Source organism: Drechmeria coniospora, chromosome 01 (genome assembly GCF_001625195.1).
Source record: "Drechmeria coniospora strain ARSEF 6962 chromosome 01, whole genome shotgun sequence".
Lineage (NCBI taxonomy): Eukaryota > Fungi > Ascomycota > Sordariomycetes > Hypocreales > Ophiocordycipitaceae > Drechmeria > Drechmeria coniospora.
Genome location: NC_054389.1, coordinates 3,680,508 through 3,697,738, shown reverse-complemented (window position 1 = coordinate 3,697,738; position 17,231 = coordinate 3,680,508). Strand labels below are relative to the sequence as shown.

General features: G+C 53.7%; 2 protein-coding genes across 2 annotated transcripts; one reads left to right on the top strand and one right to left on the bottom strand.

Annotated features, from left to right (window-relative positions):
* Nucleotides 1-5,735: 5,735 nt before the first annotated feature.
* On the bottom strand, nucleotides 5,736-6,364 carry DCS_00876 (uncharacterized protein; the record flags this gene model as incomplete). Its single annotated transcript, XM_040798211.1, has 2 exons — nucleotides 5,736-6,185; nucleotides 6,245-6,364. The coding sequence occupies 2 exons, from the start codon at nucleotides 6,362-6,364 to the stop codon at nucleotides 5,736-5,738; spliced, it is 570 nt and encodes a 189-aa protein (XP_040659094.1).
* A 2,680-nt stretch (nucleotides 6,365-9,044) lies between these two features.
* DCS_00875 (uncharacterized protein) lies at nucleotides 9,045-9,584 on the top strand (the record flags this gene model as incomplete). Its single annotated transcript, XM_040798210.1, has 1 exon — nucleotides 9,045-9,584. The coding sequence occupies one exon, from the start codon at nucleotides 9,045-9,047 to the stop codon at nucleotides 9,582-9,584; it is 540 nt and encodes a 179-aa protein (XP_040659093.1).
* Nucleotides 9,585-17,231: the final 7,647 nt, after the last annotated feature.

The following is a 17,231-nucleotide window of genomic DNA, read 5'->3' as shown; positions in this document are numbered from 1 at the left end:
AATATGTGAGCGAGTCTCCGTATGAGTGAGTGCATTATACTTATAACCTACTGCATCTGTACCGCAAACATGTAAGGACCAGGTCTAGGACTGCACTATACTCCGTACACGTAGGTCCTGCGCTGAAGCGGTACGTGTACTTGGACTCCAATGCTCGTCGCACGTTTGATGCATGGCAGGTACTTTTACATTGGTGAGCACACTGGGGGGGAGAACTGGCGTGTCACAACCGTCACAGTTCGCTCGCTCTTGGTCACCTGCAGGTGCAAGGGTCGTATGACGGGCGCTAATCGGCCTCGTGGTTCTAGCTCCTCCCACCGCCGACCGAGATTTTGGAGCGAGCATCACCCTCACGACCAAAACCCCCCAACTTCGAAGGTACCATTCATGCATTGGTATTGCAGCATACCGTCAACACACAAACACACAAACACAGACACAGACACACACAAACACAGACACAGACACAGACACACACAAACACACACAAACACACACAAACACACACACGCACACACACGCACGCACAAGGCATATGCACACGTAGGTGAGCACATTTACGTTGCCATACTAAGTACGGCCGTCTGCAAGCCACGTCCAACTTCTCTGTACCAACTTCTTCACCCTGACCGCCCTCAGAGCCTCCCTGACCTTGACTCTGATGACAGCTGACACATATGGGCCACCTTTTACTACCACTGACGACGAAAATTCAGCCACGAAGCGATTCATTCATCCGCCGCAGCTTCTGCCGCCTTCTCTCCTTTCGGCCGCCGTCCGCATCCGATGGAGCTTGGCTGAAGAGTTCCGCGTCAGCTGAATCAACCTCGAAGTTGGTTGGAGCTTCGGCCCTCCCGAAATCGTCGCCTCGCCAGTGCGTGCCCTTGCCTGTGACATATCAGTTTAAACCCCGACTCGTCGTCTCCTCAAACGTGAACGGGTTCCTGTCTATGCGCTCGTCCCGATATCCCTACGCGCACACACGCATAGATTGAAAGCCGTGTTGGTGGCGTGCGAAAGTCACCTTGTCGGCGGCAAGGCTTGACATGGACCCGGCAGGCCGGAGCTTCCGTGCAAGTACAGAATATGCCAGCTGGGTGCAGTAGCACGGGTACGGATGGCCAAGCATTATTGGCAAGCACGTAGTCATCACTGCATCTCGTCAGCCGAGACAACGTCGACAACCTGGCGGCCTGAGACAACAACCAAGTAACACATGCCACCATGGATGATTCGCTCTCCGACCCTGGCCATCCTCATCCAACCGCTCGCTATTGCTGCTTTTGTTTCGTTGGTAGCTCACCAAAGGGTGGCCTATAGCCGTGGCTGTACCGATTCTTACCACGTCGTGTCCTTCAACGCGAAACGCCTTCACCTCTGATTAGCCGGAACTCGGCAACCACAAGGGTGGTGTGTAGATGGATGGAGGTTCAAGGAACCTAGAGCACGGGTTTGCGTACCCGGCAAATGAGCAAGAATGGCGAGCGCCCCCTACCCCCCCTACCTTCCCTCCCTGTTCTTGCTATTGCTGGAGGCGAATCCCGGCATCGAGAGACAGTTCGAATGAACGCCTTTAGAGCCGCAAGGCAATAGGCAAACAATCGGGGGCATGCGGCCGTCGCAAGTCGTACCTGCGTGCTACTGTTAAACTTGGACCTACCCCAATGTCGTCGAGTGTGCCTACACATAAAACATGCTCTCGGATGCTAAGATATCTAGTTCGTGTTCAGATAAGAAGCAAGCCGCATGATGGCCAAATAATGTGCTTCCTGGCGGGCACCCCTTGGCCAATGCAAGAGACAGCGGCATCTTGCCGCAGGCCTTGGCCGATGCGAGGCGTCGATCATTCATTCATTGGAAAACCCATGGCAGGCTGATGCGAGGCGTCAATCATTCATTCATTGGAAAAACCATGGCAGAGCACTGAAGTGGAAAGCAGGAAAAGCATCAACATCCAATTTTTCGTCATGATGGGCACTTTCTGTCACTCGCCGTGATTGACTAATCAGGACGCCGCGTCACTCGACTCTATCGATCGCGCGGCAGAACAGGTTTCATCATCTCTCCCGTTTGTATAGTCTTGCGCCGGTGAGAGGATTGGCTCATCACGATGCGCCATACGCAACGATTCGAGTTGAACTGTCGAGGCACATAGTGCATCAGGATGTGCAGTAGATTTCCGCCTCTGCACACATGACCAGTCAGCCAAACCGTCGTCGGAGAGTAAAGCTTTGATACCTATGCCTTCATTTCCTGCGTGAAGTCAGAACGGAATGTGCGTGCAATGCTCATTCGTACTGTCAATGAACCGATGGTGTGCGGGAGCGTGGATCGGTTTCGTCACAGTTGATATGCCGGTTTCCAAGTTGCCACTGCCGTCCCCACGAACTTCAGAGCCGAGAATACAACGGCATTGCGCTTGACGAGATTGATGCCGCATGCCATTTCGACATGGGACACTCCCGGCCGTACAACGCCAATATTCCACAACTACGAGCGTCGGGGACAGCTGACGCCATACTGAACCGTGTGAGTTGATCAGTCTTAATCTTCAAACTGATCCGAGTCGCCCCCAACTGGACAAGATGATGGTAGTATTGTGGTCTACCAGAAAGGCCTCGGTTGGCGGCCGGGGGGACATTCCGTGTCGATTGGCTCCATCAAAACGACCTGATTCGCACACATCAAAATCCATGAGTGGACCGAGTCGTTGCACTGCGTCTTGGACGACTGCAAGCAAGGGTGGCAAGGCAGTGCCGTCCAAGGATAGATGAAGTACCACCAATTTTTTCGATGAGCCTGTCCATGTACGGCACCATCATTGGTCAGAGCCATGTATTTTGGCCGGCTCGCTGTCGCGGTTCGAGAAAGAAGGCTGGGTGGTGAGCTTGCGAGGGTGGCCATAGGGTGCGAGATATCGGTGAGCCACGACCTGGTGGGACCGCCATCATGAGTACACCTACATGTATTGCATAGGACAAGAGGAGTAGCCGCATCAAGTGAGACGATGAGGGCGAGGGGGCGAAGCCTAAGACCGCCTTCACATTGGACGGCACTGCCGCACCGGACCGCCAGAGTCCATCTATTCCGCTTCAACTTTCGTGGAACGGCCAGAAAGGTGTAAGTGGGCGAGGACAGTGAACGCGGGAGGCTGTTGTATTGCGAATGGAAGAGACCGACCCGAAAGAAGAAGACTGGCGGCTAGCAGCCGGCTTACGCAGACGGGCAACGAGTGCCATCACCCTTTGGAGCCTCATGCATCGTTCCTCCCTCAGCAACGCTTCTGGACTCGCTCCTGCTGGATGCCCTCTCGCTATCGCTCGCATAAGCAACCAGCCACTTTAGGTGCTGAGTTGCAACTACGAATCTACTACCACACACCAACGTTTCGTGATCATCAGTCAACTTGTCCCGAGCCGCTTCTTGTTCAATTCATCAAGTCAGGTGGAACGAATAAGAATGAATATACGGTACGCTGAGCATTCTGACACTCGACTTTCACTTAGCAGCTACCGATGCACCTACTAGTGTCTGCTTGTATTCGCTGGCAGTATCACTCGTCGAAGTTCTAAATACTTTTTATCAAGAATTTTGAAATGCCCTACCGGTCTGAGCGAATACCACGCCTCGCGTGCCCGCAACAAACGGGGGTTATCGAGATGATATCAAGCGTCTACGTACTGAAATTTCCCAGCATATTCTTCGTACTGTTTATTGATACTCCGTGATGGTAGTCTCAGATAGCCTCAGACAGTTTGCATTTTCGTTGCCTACTGGTAGGTACTATTTCCCTCGTACCTGCCCAGGATCTGAGCAAGCACAGCACATGCCGCGTGGCAACAAAGCATCCATCCGAGGCTCGATGCCGATGCTGATGCCCAGTGCAAAAGCACCGTCAGAACAGATGCAACAACGCCAAAGCGGACGAGCACTAGGCGGCCAACCAAGATCAAGGCGACGACGACGCGGCTTGAACATGGCCTGATGTGGCAGAGACACTGTCTGGACCGTCATGCCGTCCAGTCAATAGTCAACCTGACCACCAAGCGACTGCTGACGAGTCCCGTTGCCTTCTGCCAAGGATTTTCGTCACTTGGTGCGAAGCAACAAGGTAGGTTGGTGGCAATAGCAACCATACGTCCACGCTGCACGCATTGCAGGACCACGGGCTCACAGGCCACCTCTACCCCCGCTGCATGGAACCCGCCGAGTACAGCGGAACTGTCCTGCCCCATTTTCCATGTTTGTGCTGATATCATTCGGATACGAGAAAGTCACACCCAAGGCTACATCATCCCGTCGCCCAGGACCTTGTTACCTGCTGGTGCTGCGCCCAAGCACCAGGGTGCCGAAGTGGGAAGCTGGCAAGGACACATCCAATCACGATACCTTCCCATCCATCGATGGCGAGATATCAGCCTATCGAACTATTCATCCTTCGTCCCCTCTCCTCCCGGAAATTCTCCGTCTCAAGGAGCCGTCGCCATTGAGCAAGCCAGCGGTACGGGCACTTGTACGCGTATTCGACACCGTGTCGCGAACATGGCGCCTTGGCATCCGTGACTGCTCACGTACAGTAAAGGATGCGCCTCGGACAAACCCATGCAGTGTGCCAAACCCTGACAGGACTCGTCGGTTCTCCTTCCATGTTCTTGAGGTGGCCGTCATGTCAGTTGGCGTCCTGGTCAGTGGGGGTTTTTCGTCGCACAGTAACCAAGTCAGTAACAGTACGAACAGCGAAGATTTCAGTGTCATGACGCCCGATGAACACCGGCACGAACACGAACACAAGCGCAGGCCTGCATCCAGGTCTTTCGAGTCGTTGATGCGTTGATTCGTCGCTACACATTCTCCCCCACTAACTAGGCAAGTCTCCACATGTATTCGTTTCTCCCGTGGCCTGCGTACGGCTCGGTCTCAGCTCCTACACTGCTTCCCACCATCACTCCATGCCTTCCAGCCATTGTGGGAGGGCTGCCAAGGCAGATACAAACGCTTTTGAAAAGAATCATGTTGTGGTGACAGCCTTTCACCCGTGGAGGTGTGTACGGACCTGCTAAACCAAGCGTGTATACAATCACTCAGGGTCCGGACATCCCATCATCCACCAAGTTGCTGACCGGAACCTGGGAGAGCACGAAATCTCATCACATGCAGATGAGGGGCTCCCAAGCTTGACCGGGAAATGGGTCGAGGCACCCAATCGCTCTGTGTGATTTGTCCATGGCCCTCATCATTTCTGCCTTCGACCTCCAACCCTGCTAGAATCTCGAACGTGTCTCGCGAGTGCCAACAGGCCATCCTGCGACATGAATAGAGGAGTTGATGGCAGAGTGCGTGGAAAGAAAAAACAACGCAGACAACTATTGCAGCAAGGAGGCGTCGTGTGCCCCGTGTGTCCCAGCCCTACCTACTCCTCCCGCTCGTCAGGTGTCAATCTGGATCAGTACTCTCGAGCTCGAATCTCGTGTGCATCCTTCGACAAATGTCCGCCACGTAGGAGACATTCATACGACATACGTAACCAGAAAGAGGAACGAATCTGCTTCCTCACCATGAAGCCATCATATCCATGTAATGATCAACTCCGAAGCCTGCGTCCGGGGATTCAGGGATGCTTGAGAGACGACGACCCGCGGTCAGTGGAAAATCGGCGGAGCCATCAATGGGCACCGGAACAGGCATGGTATTATACACGCTCCTTTCACGCCCCCCATGGGCAGTTTGTGAGTTGATCACACTGTGGCGGTGAAGATCTCGTCCTCACATCTGTGGAGGATCGCCTCGAGCATGTTGTTGAAGCCACGCTCCTTCGCCTGCTGGTCGACATACCCGGCCTGGACCATAGCGTCCAAGGCACCCTCGACCCAGTGCAGGTTAGTGAACTCCATGTCGTCAGGCATGGTAGGCGCAGACTCAACGACCTGCACGAGTTGTGCCTCGGTCATGGGAGTCGTTATGCCCACTGTCACGTCAGAGAGGCGCCCGGCTCTGTCACTTGGCTCGTCGCTCATCTCGGCGAAATGGGCGAGAAAGTGACTGCCGTTGATCATTTCAAAGTAGCAGTTCAATCCAAACTCCAAGGGTGAAAACATGAGCCCAGCGTGCCGCTCAACACTGGTATCATGCTCTGCCCCACGGAGGATGAGGATAACGACCAGATATGCCTGCTGAAGGTCACAGTTCTATTGCATTCGATCAGCCGCGTTACTCGTCTCATTCTTGCCTTGCCCAAGGTGCTTACCTCGGCGTTGTTGCGTGCTCTAGGCGCGTTGCCAGCCTCCGCAGCCATGATTGCTTCGGCGTCCCTGCTTGCCATGGCCAAGAGGTTGTTTGGTGCAGGAAGAGGCTCTTGCGGAGACATGATGATCATCCGGTAACGTTTGGCAAGCAGTCAATGATAGGCTGACCCCCGACTTGCATTTATTAGCATATGAGCTGTCCAGAGGGGTGCATGCTTCCCTTACGAGGGCAAGCTCCGAAGCTTTTTGCAAGACTCACAGCCGGTGAGGCTGTGCGGATACGGATAAACCGGTTGTAAATGGGAACCAAGTTGGGAGAAAGCGAAGCTAGGAGGAAGGAGCGATGAGGGTGTGTTGAGAACCACACGGTTAGTGGGGGGATCTCTCTATATGTAGTCAACGGGGAGGATTCCAGCCGCTCGAATTACATACATCTACAAATACACATGCAAGAATACACATCCGTCCTGACCGCACACCGTTGGGGACAATTTGTGGGATTCAGTGTGCGCATGTCTTCTGAAGGGGGGAGCAACGACGGTGCACATCAGGCTACCGCGGGCACAACCCCGCTCGGCCATGGCGATGGAGTCACATACATACATGGGCCAGGCGGACGTGCCAATGAAGCCTTTTGTTTTCTCGGCGGCGACGGCAGAGGAAGGGGGAATGCATGACGAGACGGCCGGTTCATCCAGTGTACCAATCGCGGCTGCAGCTGCCCTCCCCCCGGCCACGTCCGTACAACTCCTCGAAGCCTGTTGGTACAGCCCACGATTGACTCTTCCGCCGTCTGCGTGGTGGAAGCGAAAGGTCGGTAGCCAACTTGACACGGGCCGAGAACTGGGGGGGGGGGGGGGGGGCGGATCAACGACATTGACATGTGCAGGCCCCCGACAGTTAAAGAAGGGACACCTTGCAACTGTGGCCACCTTGATGAGGAGGAGACTCTTGCACCGGACAGGGAGGGCATCGCTCAGCCAGTCTCTGGTCGAGCTGCAATCGACGGTCTAGTCCAAAACACTGCGCTGACACCTCACCTTGCAGATGGAGTGATGGTATGTCGGCCGCGAAGACAAGCAGCAGTCTCTGGTCTTTCGTTGGAACGATCAATTACGTTCAAAATCAGGCGCTTGGTAGCTGCCATCGACGAGCCATGGCAATCTTCGAATGCCCCCATCACTCTGGCTTACAAAACAACCTTTGGTGTATTTTTTCCCAATGAAAGGAAGAGGGCAGCCATTAAAAAGATTCCAAATCCCCTCCTCCAAGTATTACCCACCGGCTCGAATGGATGTAGAAAAGAGTCGAAGCCTCACCGGATTAACCTGCCGATAACTGATGCTGTGAACGGAACTCATGGTTTGCCTCGGGATCAGGAATGCAATCGTCACGTACAGGCCACCTCAGAAAGCAAGCCACGTGTGATGTGCCGCCATCGATGAGGTGTGCTATTCGTGAAATATGCTTTCGACAGCACGAGATACCGATTCTGCTGCTTGACAATACATATAGCCGCATCGTTTCGCTCTCTTCATGACCATCTACGAACCACTTAAGTTTTTAAACGACGAGACCGCTCAATGATGTCACGTTTGGAACTTGGAAAATGCTGGCTGCAAACTTGGAGTTAGCACCTGTCGCGCCATTTGTTAGACGCTCATGACCACGGAAGCAAAACGCAGACAAGAGCATTACTGCGGCCATGTGATGGGAGGTTGCTGAGCATGCATTTGACCAACAGGAGCGAGACCTGCTGGGGATGGGGACGGAAGTGAGGAGAGCCAACTCGCAGCATCTCATCGTCGCATTGCGGCTGCGACTGCGTGAGGAGTCATGTAGTGATCATCCACTATCGAATGAGATGGGAGTCGATGGCGTTCCGTTTCATGTATGAAACAGCGTCCAAATAGGTTCTTGCCGATGAACATTGTTTGACAAACCCAGAAGGAAATGCCAGGATTGACGCTGGAAGTTGTCGGATTGAGATCCAGGATGTAGCCAAAACAGGTGACATCCAGGTGACATCAAGGACGGCGCAGTCCCGTCTATTCATCAACCGTACTTGCCAGCCAGGGCTGGAGACATGACCACGATGCCCTGATACGCACCTGTGTCGTTGCTATCCGTCCGGCCACCACCAGCGCACCGCGGTGCGAGCAGCCAGGGGAAAAGACATCGGCAACGAGGCACCGATGTGACGATCACCGGGACGCGCTCGCGAGGGTGGAAAGGCTGCCCGGACATTGCCGACGCAGCTCCATGATGATGATGATTGCCGCTCCTGGACCGACATAGCCCCCTCAGTAGACCAGCGATGGAGGATCCTCGGATCGTGTAGCCACCAACCTTGGAGAAAATGAATCAGCAACGTGAGCGACACACGCAGCAGCCTCCCCCGCACAGGCAGACAACCAAAGTCGGAAAAAAGATGTTGTGGGAATGGATGTTTCCCTGTCAGGGCTCGAAGCAGCGCGCAGGCGCCGAGGTTCACTCGTCATCCTCGGCGAGCTCGATGGCGGGCCGATGAATGTCTAGGGACGCAATCCGTAGGCAATCTCTGATTCTTGGCAGTGACGGTCATGGCGAGACGAGAGGCATGCGAGGCGACAAATGTCTTGAACGGGGCCGGGGTGAACGAGCACGACGAGAGAAAAGCATACGAATACGGCGTGCGACTGACTGCCACTTCGTCGTCGTACTGGGACACAACATGCAAGTGTATGTGCATGTACAAGCACAGCAAGTGCTGCACGCGCATCTGTGCTCTCAAGACGTAGTATGCATGGTGCCAAGGTGACAATGATTGGCGGTGAGGGCATCGCCAAGAGGGCGGAAAGGATCCAAGGAAAGCGACCTGTCGATTCAGCCGGGACCCGAGAGACGAGCTTTGATGAGGCGACGCAAGCACACGTATTTGTCGCAAAGGCATGCGCCAAGCGGCCGGGCTCGCTCCGGCAGGGCTTACCGATGGTTCAAACAAGCTTAGAAGCAAAGGTGAGACAGCAAGTCGGGCCTAAGACGAGGCAGCTCCGGCATCGGTCGGCTGATGACCTGTGTGACGGTTTCAAGGCGTACAGGCTCCACGCTTGCGACCTGCATGGAAGGTGCACCGGCGGACAGTTGTTTGCCTTGGATGTACATTGCATGCTCGGCGCCGTTCTCCGAGTCGAACTCGGCGAAGCGAGAGAAGACGCCGAATGGGCCTTTCGAAAGCCAAAGCTGACCGGATCACGCAACGACGGTGGCTCGGGCAAGTGCACGATATGGTTTGAGACAACGGCTGCGGCTGCGGCTGCGACATTGTCGCCGACAACAGAAACAGCCGACGCAGATGGGTGAGGATGGAGGGCACCAACCGAGCACAGGTGCGAACGAGTACCTGGAGTTGCATTCGTGCATGGCCTCGATCCAAATGCCGTCTTGGCAGTGGCAGTTGTCGCCGAGTGGATGCATTTCATCGGGGGCGCGTCACGGTTCCTCGGACACGGCGGTGACGACCCTGCCGGAGCGTGTCTGGGAAGCCTGCAAGCGTAGCCATGGGGAATTCGTCCGAGGTCGAAGGGGAAGGGGGCGTGACGATCCCTCGAGGCCCAGCGTCGCTCGGCTGATTGGGTGGCATGCTGTTCCAACTCTCCTGCGAGGAAACGAGGATGCGAAGTGCAGTCCGAGCACGGAGGACGACTCGAGGTTGGAGCATTCGCTTGCATTCGGAGGATGCTTACTTTGAGCCTGACCTACCCTTGCACTTTCGTTCCAGACGATAGGAGGGAGGATGGAAGGGATGAGAGAAGGGACGAGAGAATCTGGAAGGATCTGTGGTGCAGCACATCCTTTGTCTCACCTAAGCAGGGTACAAGTGCAGTAATAAGTGTTTGTACTTATGTACAGATACACCTACGTACTATTATTACTTCGTACTTACAGTTAGATTCTTGAGCAACTTTTGCAAGGCAAGTACGGAGTGTTCGCCCACACGTTGAACACTTTGTCTGCTTGTACGGAGCAATAGTATGTACAGTAAGTACATGTACTCGAAGTAATCACGGAGGAAGTACAGGTGTAATAAGTACAGTAAATAATGCTCCTGAGAAGGAAATAGTGGCATGTACACCCATTACGGAGTGTTGTACTCGTACTCCGTACTCCGTACTCGTATTACTATTAATACTTTCTTGTACCTTTCATATCCATGCCGCTGTACTCCGTAGATACCTAAGTATACTAACCAGCCAGCATTTGCCCAGCCTGACTCCTCCAAGTCGGCTCGTCTTCTCCCGCCCTGTAATACGGAGTACTTATACTTGTATGCCGTAAGTATGCAGTCTTCACGCTGCCAAGCCCTCTGAGCTCGTACGTGAGCGTACGCGCCTCGCTTGTCAGTTGTGGAATTTGTAGGAATCGAATCGATTCGTCACGCATCATGAGCCTCGCATGCCGACTCCGCCATCGCCATGTCGGATGACGCTGCGTGGGCCCCGAGATTTCAGCTTCAGGAGATTGTCGCAGCGGTCATGCTCTTCGAGGTCTCGGCGGTACAAGGACAAAGGGGAAACGAACAGCAATGTTGCGGAAGAGTACCGAAGTCCGTGCAGGTATCATGAAGTGGAAGGCAGCAGTGGGGCAGGTCACAGAGATGACGGTCCTGCGGTTCGAGGACGAATCCTGCTACGGAGTACTCCGTACTCGGACGATAAATGCTCACTCAGCTCTCACGCGGCTGTCGTACGCAGGACTTGTTGAAAATGCGCGTCTATCCCCATGGGAGGATTGCATCTGCCTGTTCATTCCGCGCAGTGGGTTGCCTGCCAGTATGGGGGGAGGGGGAGGGAAGGGTGCCATGCTGGTATTTCGACATACTTATTTATTACCTGACGGAGGACGGCATGTGACGAGACGGATGAACAAAACCGATAGGGCAAGATGCCGTCGACAGCGTCGGAAAGCACCGCCTCGTCGTGGCCGATGGAGGGGGGACCCTACTTGTTCGACCATGAACGATTATTCTTACTGCGCATCCATCATTAAGTATTTGCATGCCGTGTTCGAGCATACCTTTGTGTGAGCGCCCATGTGCAGCTGCACGCTCCTACGAGGGGAATGCAGATGAGTCTACGGAGTACTCCGTACGAAGTCGGTACAGTAATAATACCATATTACTTACCTTGTAAGTAGTACGTGGACGGAGCAATGACCGTCCCGACAGGAGGAGGAGGGGGGCCCATGAGAGCAGCAACAAAACTGATCCAATAGCCATTCTGCAGGAGGGGTCGAACTCGGGCGGTCGTACAGGCGACGGGGCGATTCTCTGCCGTCCGTGATGGCGCCAAACAGCGCGTCCCCCTTTATTGCATTGCATGTGCATGCACGCTTACGACGGGACGAGCAGAAACCGTTAATGGCAACGGGCGTACGGGTACATGCAATGCGTGCTGGTGTATACATGATCATCTGCACATATGCGCGCTGCGAGGCCAGGAGAACTCGCAGGCCGCGTGCAGGAGGGCCATGCCGACAAATCTCGACGGCCGATGACGGTCGACATGGAAACCAGCAACATCGACGACGTCAACAAATCCCTGGGGCGGCGACACGAAGGTCTGTAGCCTGGTTTGTGCCAGTGAGACGAGACTGACGGGTGCTTTACGTACTGCACGAGTACAGCTATAAGAACGTCGTAATACAACGAATGTGCGGCACTTGATGAGTGGGATCTTTGAGTTGGAAGTAAGTACACGTACTTCTGGGGCATACTGTAATACTTACTTAGAGTACGGTGTAGGGAGTACAAGTACTGTAGATAAGGAATAATAACAACCGCAGGTCGGAGCGGAGCGCTCATTACGGAATACGAGAACGGAGCATACGTAATATTATGTTATGTGTGCGCGTATCTGTGCTCCGCCGATTGATGAACATTACTCCGTACTGCAAACTACAGTACGGAGTACTCCGTACTTAGTTGTACAGTAAGTAAGTACGGAGTACGGAGTACAGGATACCGATTTAAAATACTACTATGCCACGAGCACAAGCAAGTAAGTACATATACTCCGCACTGTAGCAGGCACTCGTTCTTTGTTTCTTGCTTGTACTTTACTACACTGTTGTCCCCCGTACATACATATACCTACTTAGGTGTACAAGTACTCCTTGCTGTACTTACTATACAGTGCTTAATTGTACGGGGAGATTGCAAGAGCGAGTAATAATTGTTATGACTACATATTGCTCCGACAAATCCAATACTCCCCGCTTGCCTCGGCCCAGGCAGTCAGTCGCCTCCTTTACGAGGACGCTCGAGGCTCGTATGCGAAACACAACCACGTAGGGAAGATGTACTCCGGACATGTACTCCATACAGTAGTTTAAGTATATGTACCAACGTCTCATATGTGCAAGTGCAGCTACACTCATGTACTTACTCACTTGTATATACGAGTATTGCCCAGTGGTGAGCTTGTCGCTCGCTTGAATGTCCGTGCAATTCCTCCCAGTGCACCGAATGCTCCGGTTTCTTCCCAACTTCTCCTGCAGCAGGGAAGAATGCGCCAAGAATGTCTTTGCCTGCGACTTGTCTCGACTCGTACCAAAGGTCTCAGCTTACGGCATGAGCTCGCAAGGATCGTATCACAGGAGCCTTGATGGCAAGGAAACGTCACGTCGGTACGGAAGTAGGCAAAGGGTTCAGGGACTGAGGTTTCGACATGCGAACGAATGAGCGACTGGTGGGAAAGATTGGCGACAGCAACGATGGGTTGGGCCCGAGGCACACCACCAGCCGCAGTCAAGGACAGAGTACTTAGGGAATTGCGAGATGCCTGGCATGTCGGGGCGGCTCGAAGTGGTGAGCGAAAGGGGGCGTCGGAGTCGGTGGTGAAGCACAAGATGGGCTATCCATTGTTATCTCGCTCCTACTGTAAGTAAAGGGACACCTACTTACTAGATTATTAATTATTACCTGTGCATGTAAGTACTTAAGTACAGTATGCAGGTTCTGGCCCCGGACGGCAATTATTACCACTGGCCCTTTCTGTTCTCACCTGCTGGTGGAACCGAACAGTACTGTAGAGTACAGTACAAGTAATTACAACTACGTAAGTACGTACAGTACGTACTTACTACCTATGCATGTGCTCCGTACGGAGTACTTACAGCTGCTGCCAATTGTAAGTACGGAGTACTCCGTAGTTGTACTCGCAACGTTGAAAAAAAACGGTGTCGAAAGTACCAACCAAGGGGTGACACGATGTACTGTACGGAGTACTGTAGTTGCAAGTACTTGCTCGTGCGGAGTACTTGTAGCAATAATACTGCAATGATAATAAGAGTACATTTACGGAGTACTTACGGCGTAATACAGAGTACAGAGTACTCCGTACACCTGCTGCACTTGTAAGCACGGCAGGTACTACTGCAGTCTGTAAGTACGCCGTAGGTAACTATTATATACTTACCAGCACACCTAAGTACGAAGGTACCAGCAGGTGAAATTATTACTGCAAGTATTTCACTCCTTTACTCCGTACAAACCACAAGTAATAAGTACATTGTAAGCAAGTACGTGTGCAGTACTTGTAATACGGACTAAGTACCACTGTTTTGTGCGGAGTACGCACATTTACTTTTGTGTTTGTGCACTGGGTCACTTGTACACACACCTAAGTACTGTACATTACGTCAGGCAAGTACATGGACGTCGCGGTACTTTTGAGCATGTTCAAGTAATAAGTACACCTAAGGAGTACAAGTACATGTATTCCATACTCCGTACTACTGGGTTGAACAACGGCGTCCTGCGGCTTTAGTCCAGTCGCCGCCTCTACAAGTACGTTGGCGGAGAGTGTTACGCTGGCGAGTGATGCAGACAATGCGAGGAGGGCCTCCTATTTCTGCCGCAGCGTTTCCACTCGAATAGAATTGGTTGCGCCCTGTCACTGTTGAGGCTTGCTTACAATACAGTACGGGGTACAGCTACATGGGCTAAGCGCGTTGCCGCTTGGCACCATTCGCACACCTGGACGGGGCGTTTTGGAGTGGCGTCCTGCCAAGGCTGAGGCCTCGGATGCAAGAGGTAGGTAGGGAGTACGGGGTACGGAGAAGATCATTAGTAAGCTCATCAGGTGCCAGCAGATTGCTACGGTAGGGTACGTACAACTACTAGGTACTTTCATGTACGGAGTATGGTGCACAGATTGTAATTGTACATGTACAGTGCACCTGCATCCAGGTAGCTGCGATGTACTGTACTTGCATAAGTAGGTCCGACAGGCCAGTTCTTACAGTACATTCTCTCTGTACTTGTACTTCTGTACTTAAGTGTACTGCACTTGCAAGTTCTTATACACGTCCATGCCACTTGTTACTAATTACTACTTACTTAATAATACATGCACTCCGTACGGAGTCTTAATGCTGGAATTACGGAGTACTTGGGGAGAACTGTCCAACTACCGCTCTGCCTCTGTCTGTTTACTTACACTCCGATTACTTCAGCGTCCTTGCACCTATTAAGTACAGTACACAGGTACTCCGTACGGTTCTGCATAAGTACGCGTACCCGGTACATTTGCGCCCTACTCACAGGACATGTGTGCCGCACATTGCATGACGTGCCGAGATCCTCGTATTGTTCCTTCCATGCATTGTACAGAATGTTTTTCTGACGGTGAGCATGAACAGGCGTTGGATACATGCTGCGCATGTACGCACATGTATCCCGACCAGTGCCGCCTGCGCATATCTACCAACAAGCATGTACATCTACAAGAAAGTACACCTTCATGTACTTGTACATAAGTACATGCCTTCATTCTTGCACTCGTACATGTACTTACTCCGTACTTAAGTACATGCAGGAACTTTGGTAGGTACGAGCACATGGGTGCTGTCCTCCTATTCTCAAGCGTATACTCCGTACTTTACAAGTACAGTACTTGTCCCAACTGTACAAGTACATGTGTACCGTAGGTACACTTGTGTGTACCGTACATGCCCCTGCCGCAAAGTTCATATATGCTCCCGTGTACTCCGTACCTGCCAACACGCATGGGCTCAGTGCAGTACCCCGTACTCAAGTACTGTATACTTGTACCTGTACTTGTACATTCAAGACCCATGGAGCCTCCCGTCTCCACCCACCCCACACTTCCAGGTCGCTAACCCAGGTGGGCGGCGCCAAGAGGATGTTATCAGACAAACAGTTGTGCATAACCATGTACTCGGTATTACTCGTGCTCGCCCTCGCTCGAGCCCAAGGACACCAATGCAGCAGGAGGGCTTGCGAAGCAGAGGACGCACCAAGCGATGAATGCCAGACCCGACTGCCAAGCCAAATTTCGGCGGCATCACCTACCACCGCGCCAGACGATGCTAGGCACGTACAGTACTTATCTGCACCTGCACGGGCGCAAGTACATGTACATGTGGTTGTACTTACACTCCGGCACCCCTCCGGCAAGTACGCGTATTTGTAACACGGGCACAGGTACCCCGTACTCCGTGCAGAGTGGTGTGAGTACTTGCCTCGCACCCGCCAGTAGTGGTACTTTGCGGCAAACGGTAATTACTCCGTACATCCAAGCACACCAACAGTAAGTACTCCATGCTCAAGTACAGCATTCACCTACGCTTGCTGCCAGTAGTACTTGCGGTATTGTACAGCGCTAGGGAGCCGCCTGCCCACGGCTGCTCATCAACGGACCTGCCTGAGAGAGAGGGTACCTGCACCGCACTTGCGGATTGCGAGTGGGAACTCACTTTACAAAACAGCCAACAGCGCTCGCTGGGCGCGCGCTTTTTTCTGGTTGTGTCAGAACAAATCCATCCAGCGTCGTTCCTCTAACACCTTCCTCTGCTGTGTTTCTTGTTGATGCGTTGCCCTCCTGCCCTCCGGCCTCGCTTCTCCCCTCGTCCTCGAGCCCGTCGAACTCGACTCTGGCCGTCATCTACCCCCTTACCCCCCCTCATCCTCGCCTCGGCCCCTCGCTGTCCGGCCAGGTCGGTCCTCCTCCGTCAAAAGTTCTCTTGCCTCCTCTCGCTTCTTCCCTTCCTCTCTCTCGCTTCTCTCCATACTCTCTATTCTCCCCTCGGCTCTCATCTCGGCCCTCCTTTCAGCCGGCCATCCTGTGTCGACTGTGCGTTCGGCCTTCCGTTCGGTCCACTGCTCAGTCCTCCTCCATCCGGTACCTGCCGGTCCTTTCCAGCACCAAGACGAGTCGACACCACCAGCCAGTCCTGCCGATACTCTCCAATGTTGGGCTGGGCCCTACGTCAACGGTGATCGAATCCTACCAACGCGGCCTGCCTTGGATTTTTGCTCGTCGGCACGATTCTTCGCCAGAAGGAAAGAAAGAAACGGCTGGGTGTGGCCTGCGACCAAGGTCCCTCCACCACTACTTCCGTTCTTCTTCACCAATACCGACGCGCCCGACCGGTCGGAGGCACCCACCCCCTCGCCATCTTCCCGCCGAAAAGCAAAGGGAAAACAACAGGACGGCGGCAACCGGCGTCGATACGATCCACCGCCTGTTGAGAATTTCTCTCCCGCGTCGATTGCGTGAGCAACGACGACTGACCGCCCCCTCCCTCCACGCTTTGGACGCTTGCCTGCCTACAGGATAGAGCCACAAGACTCGGTCATTCTCCTCTGCTGCTGTCGGACACGGCTTCCCACTGGCAGTAGCGCCGTGCCATTACGTCGTGGCTGGCTCCCCCGGCCACCCACCCTCCAGGTCCCAACAGGCCCCGACGGGCTCGCCCAGCAGGCCCCTACAGCAGCGGCCTCCGCCCGCCAGAAGGCGACCCCACCACCTGTGACCTGCCGGTTCTGCGACTGGCCCTGACGTTTTATTACCGCCAGCGGTTTTTCCGTACCTGCGACAACGGCAAGATCGGCTAACCGCTAACGGCGACATCCACCGCTCCCTCGGCCATTCGGCGACTCAGCGCTCGCAGAGTACGATGGCTCTCTCGCCAGCATCACCGGTG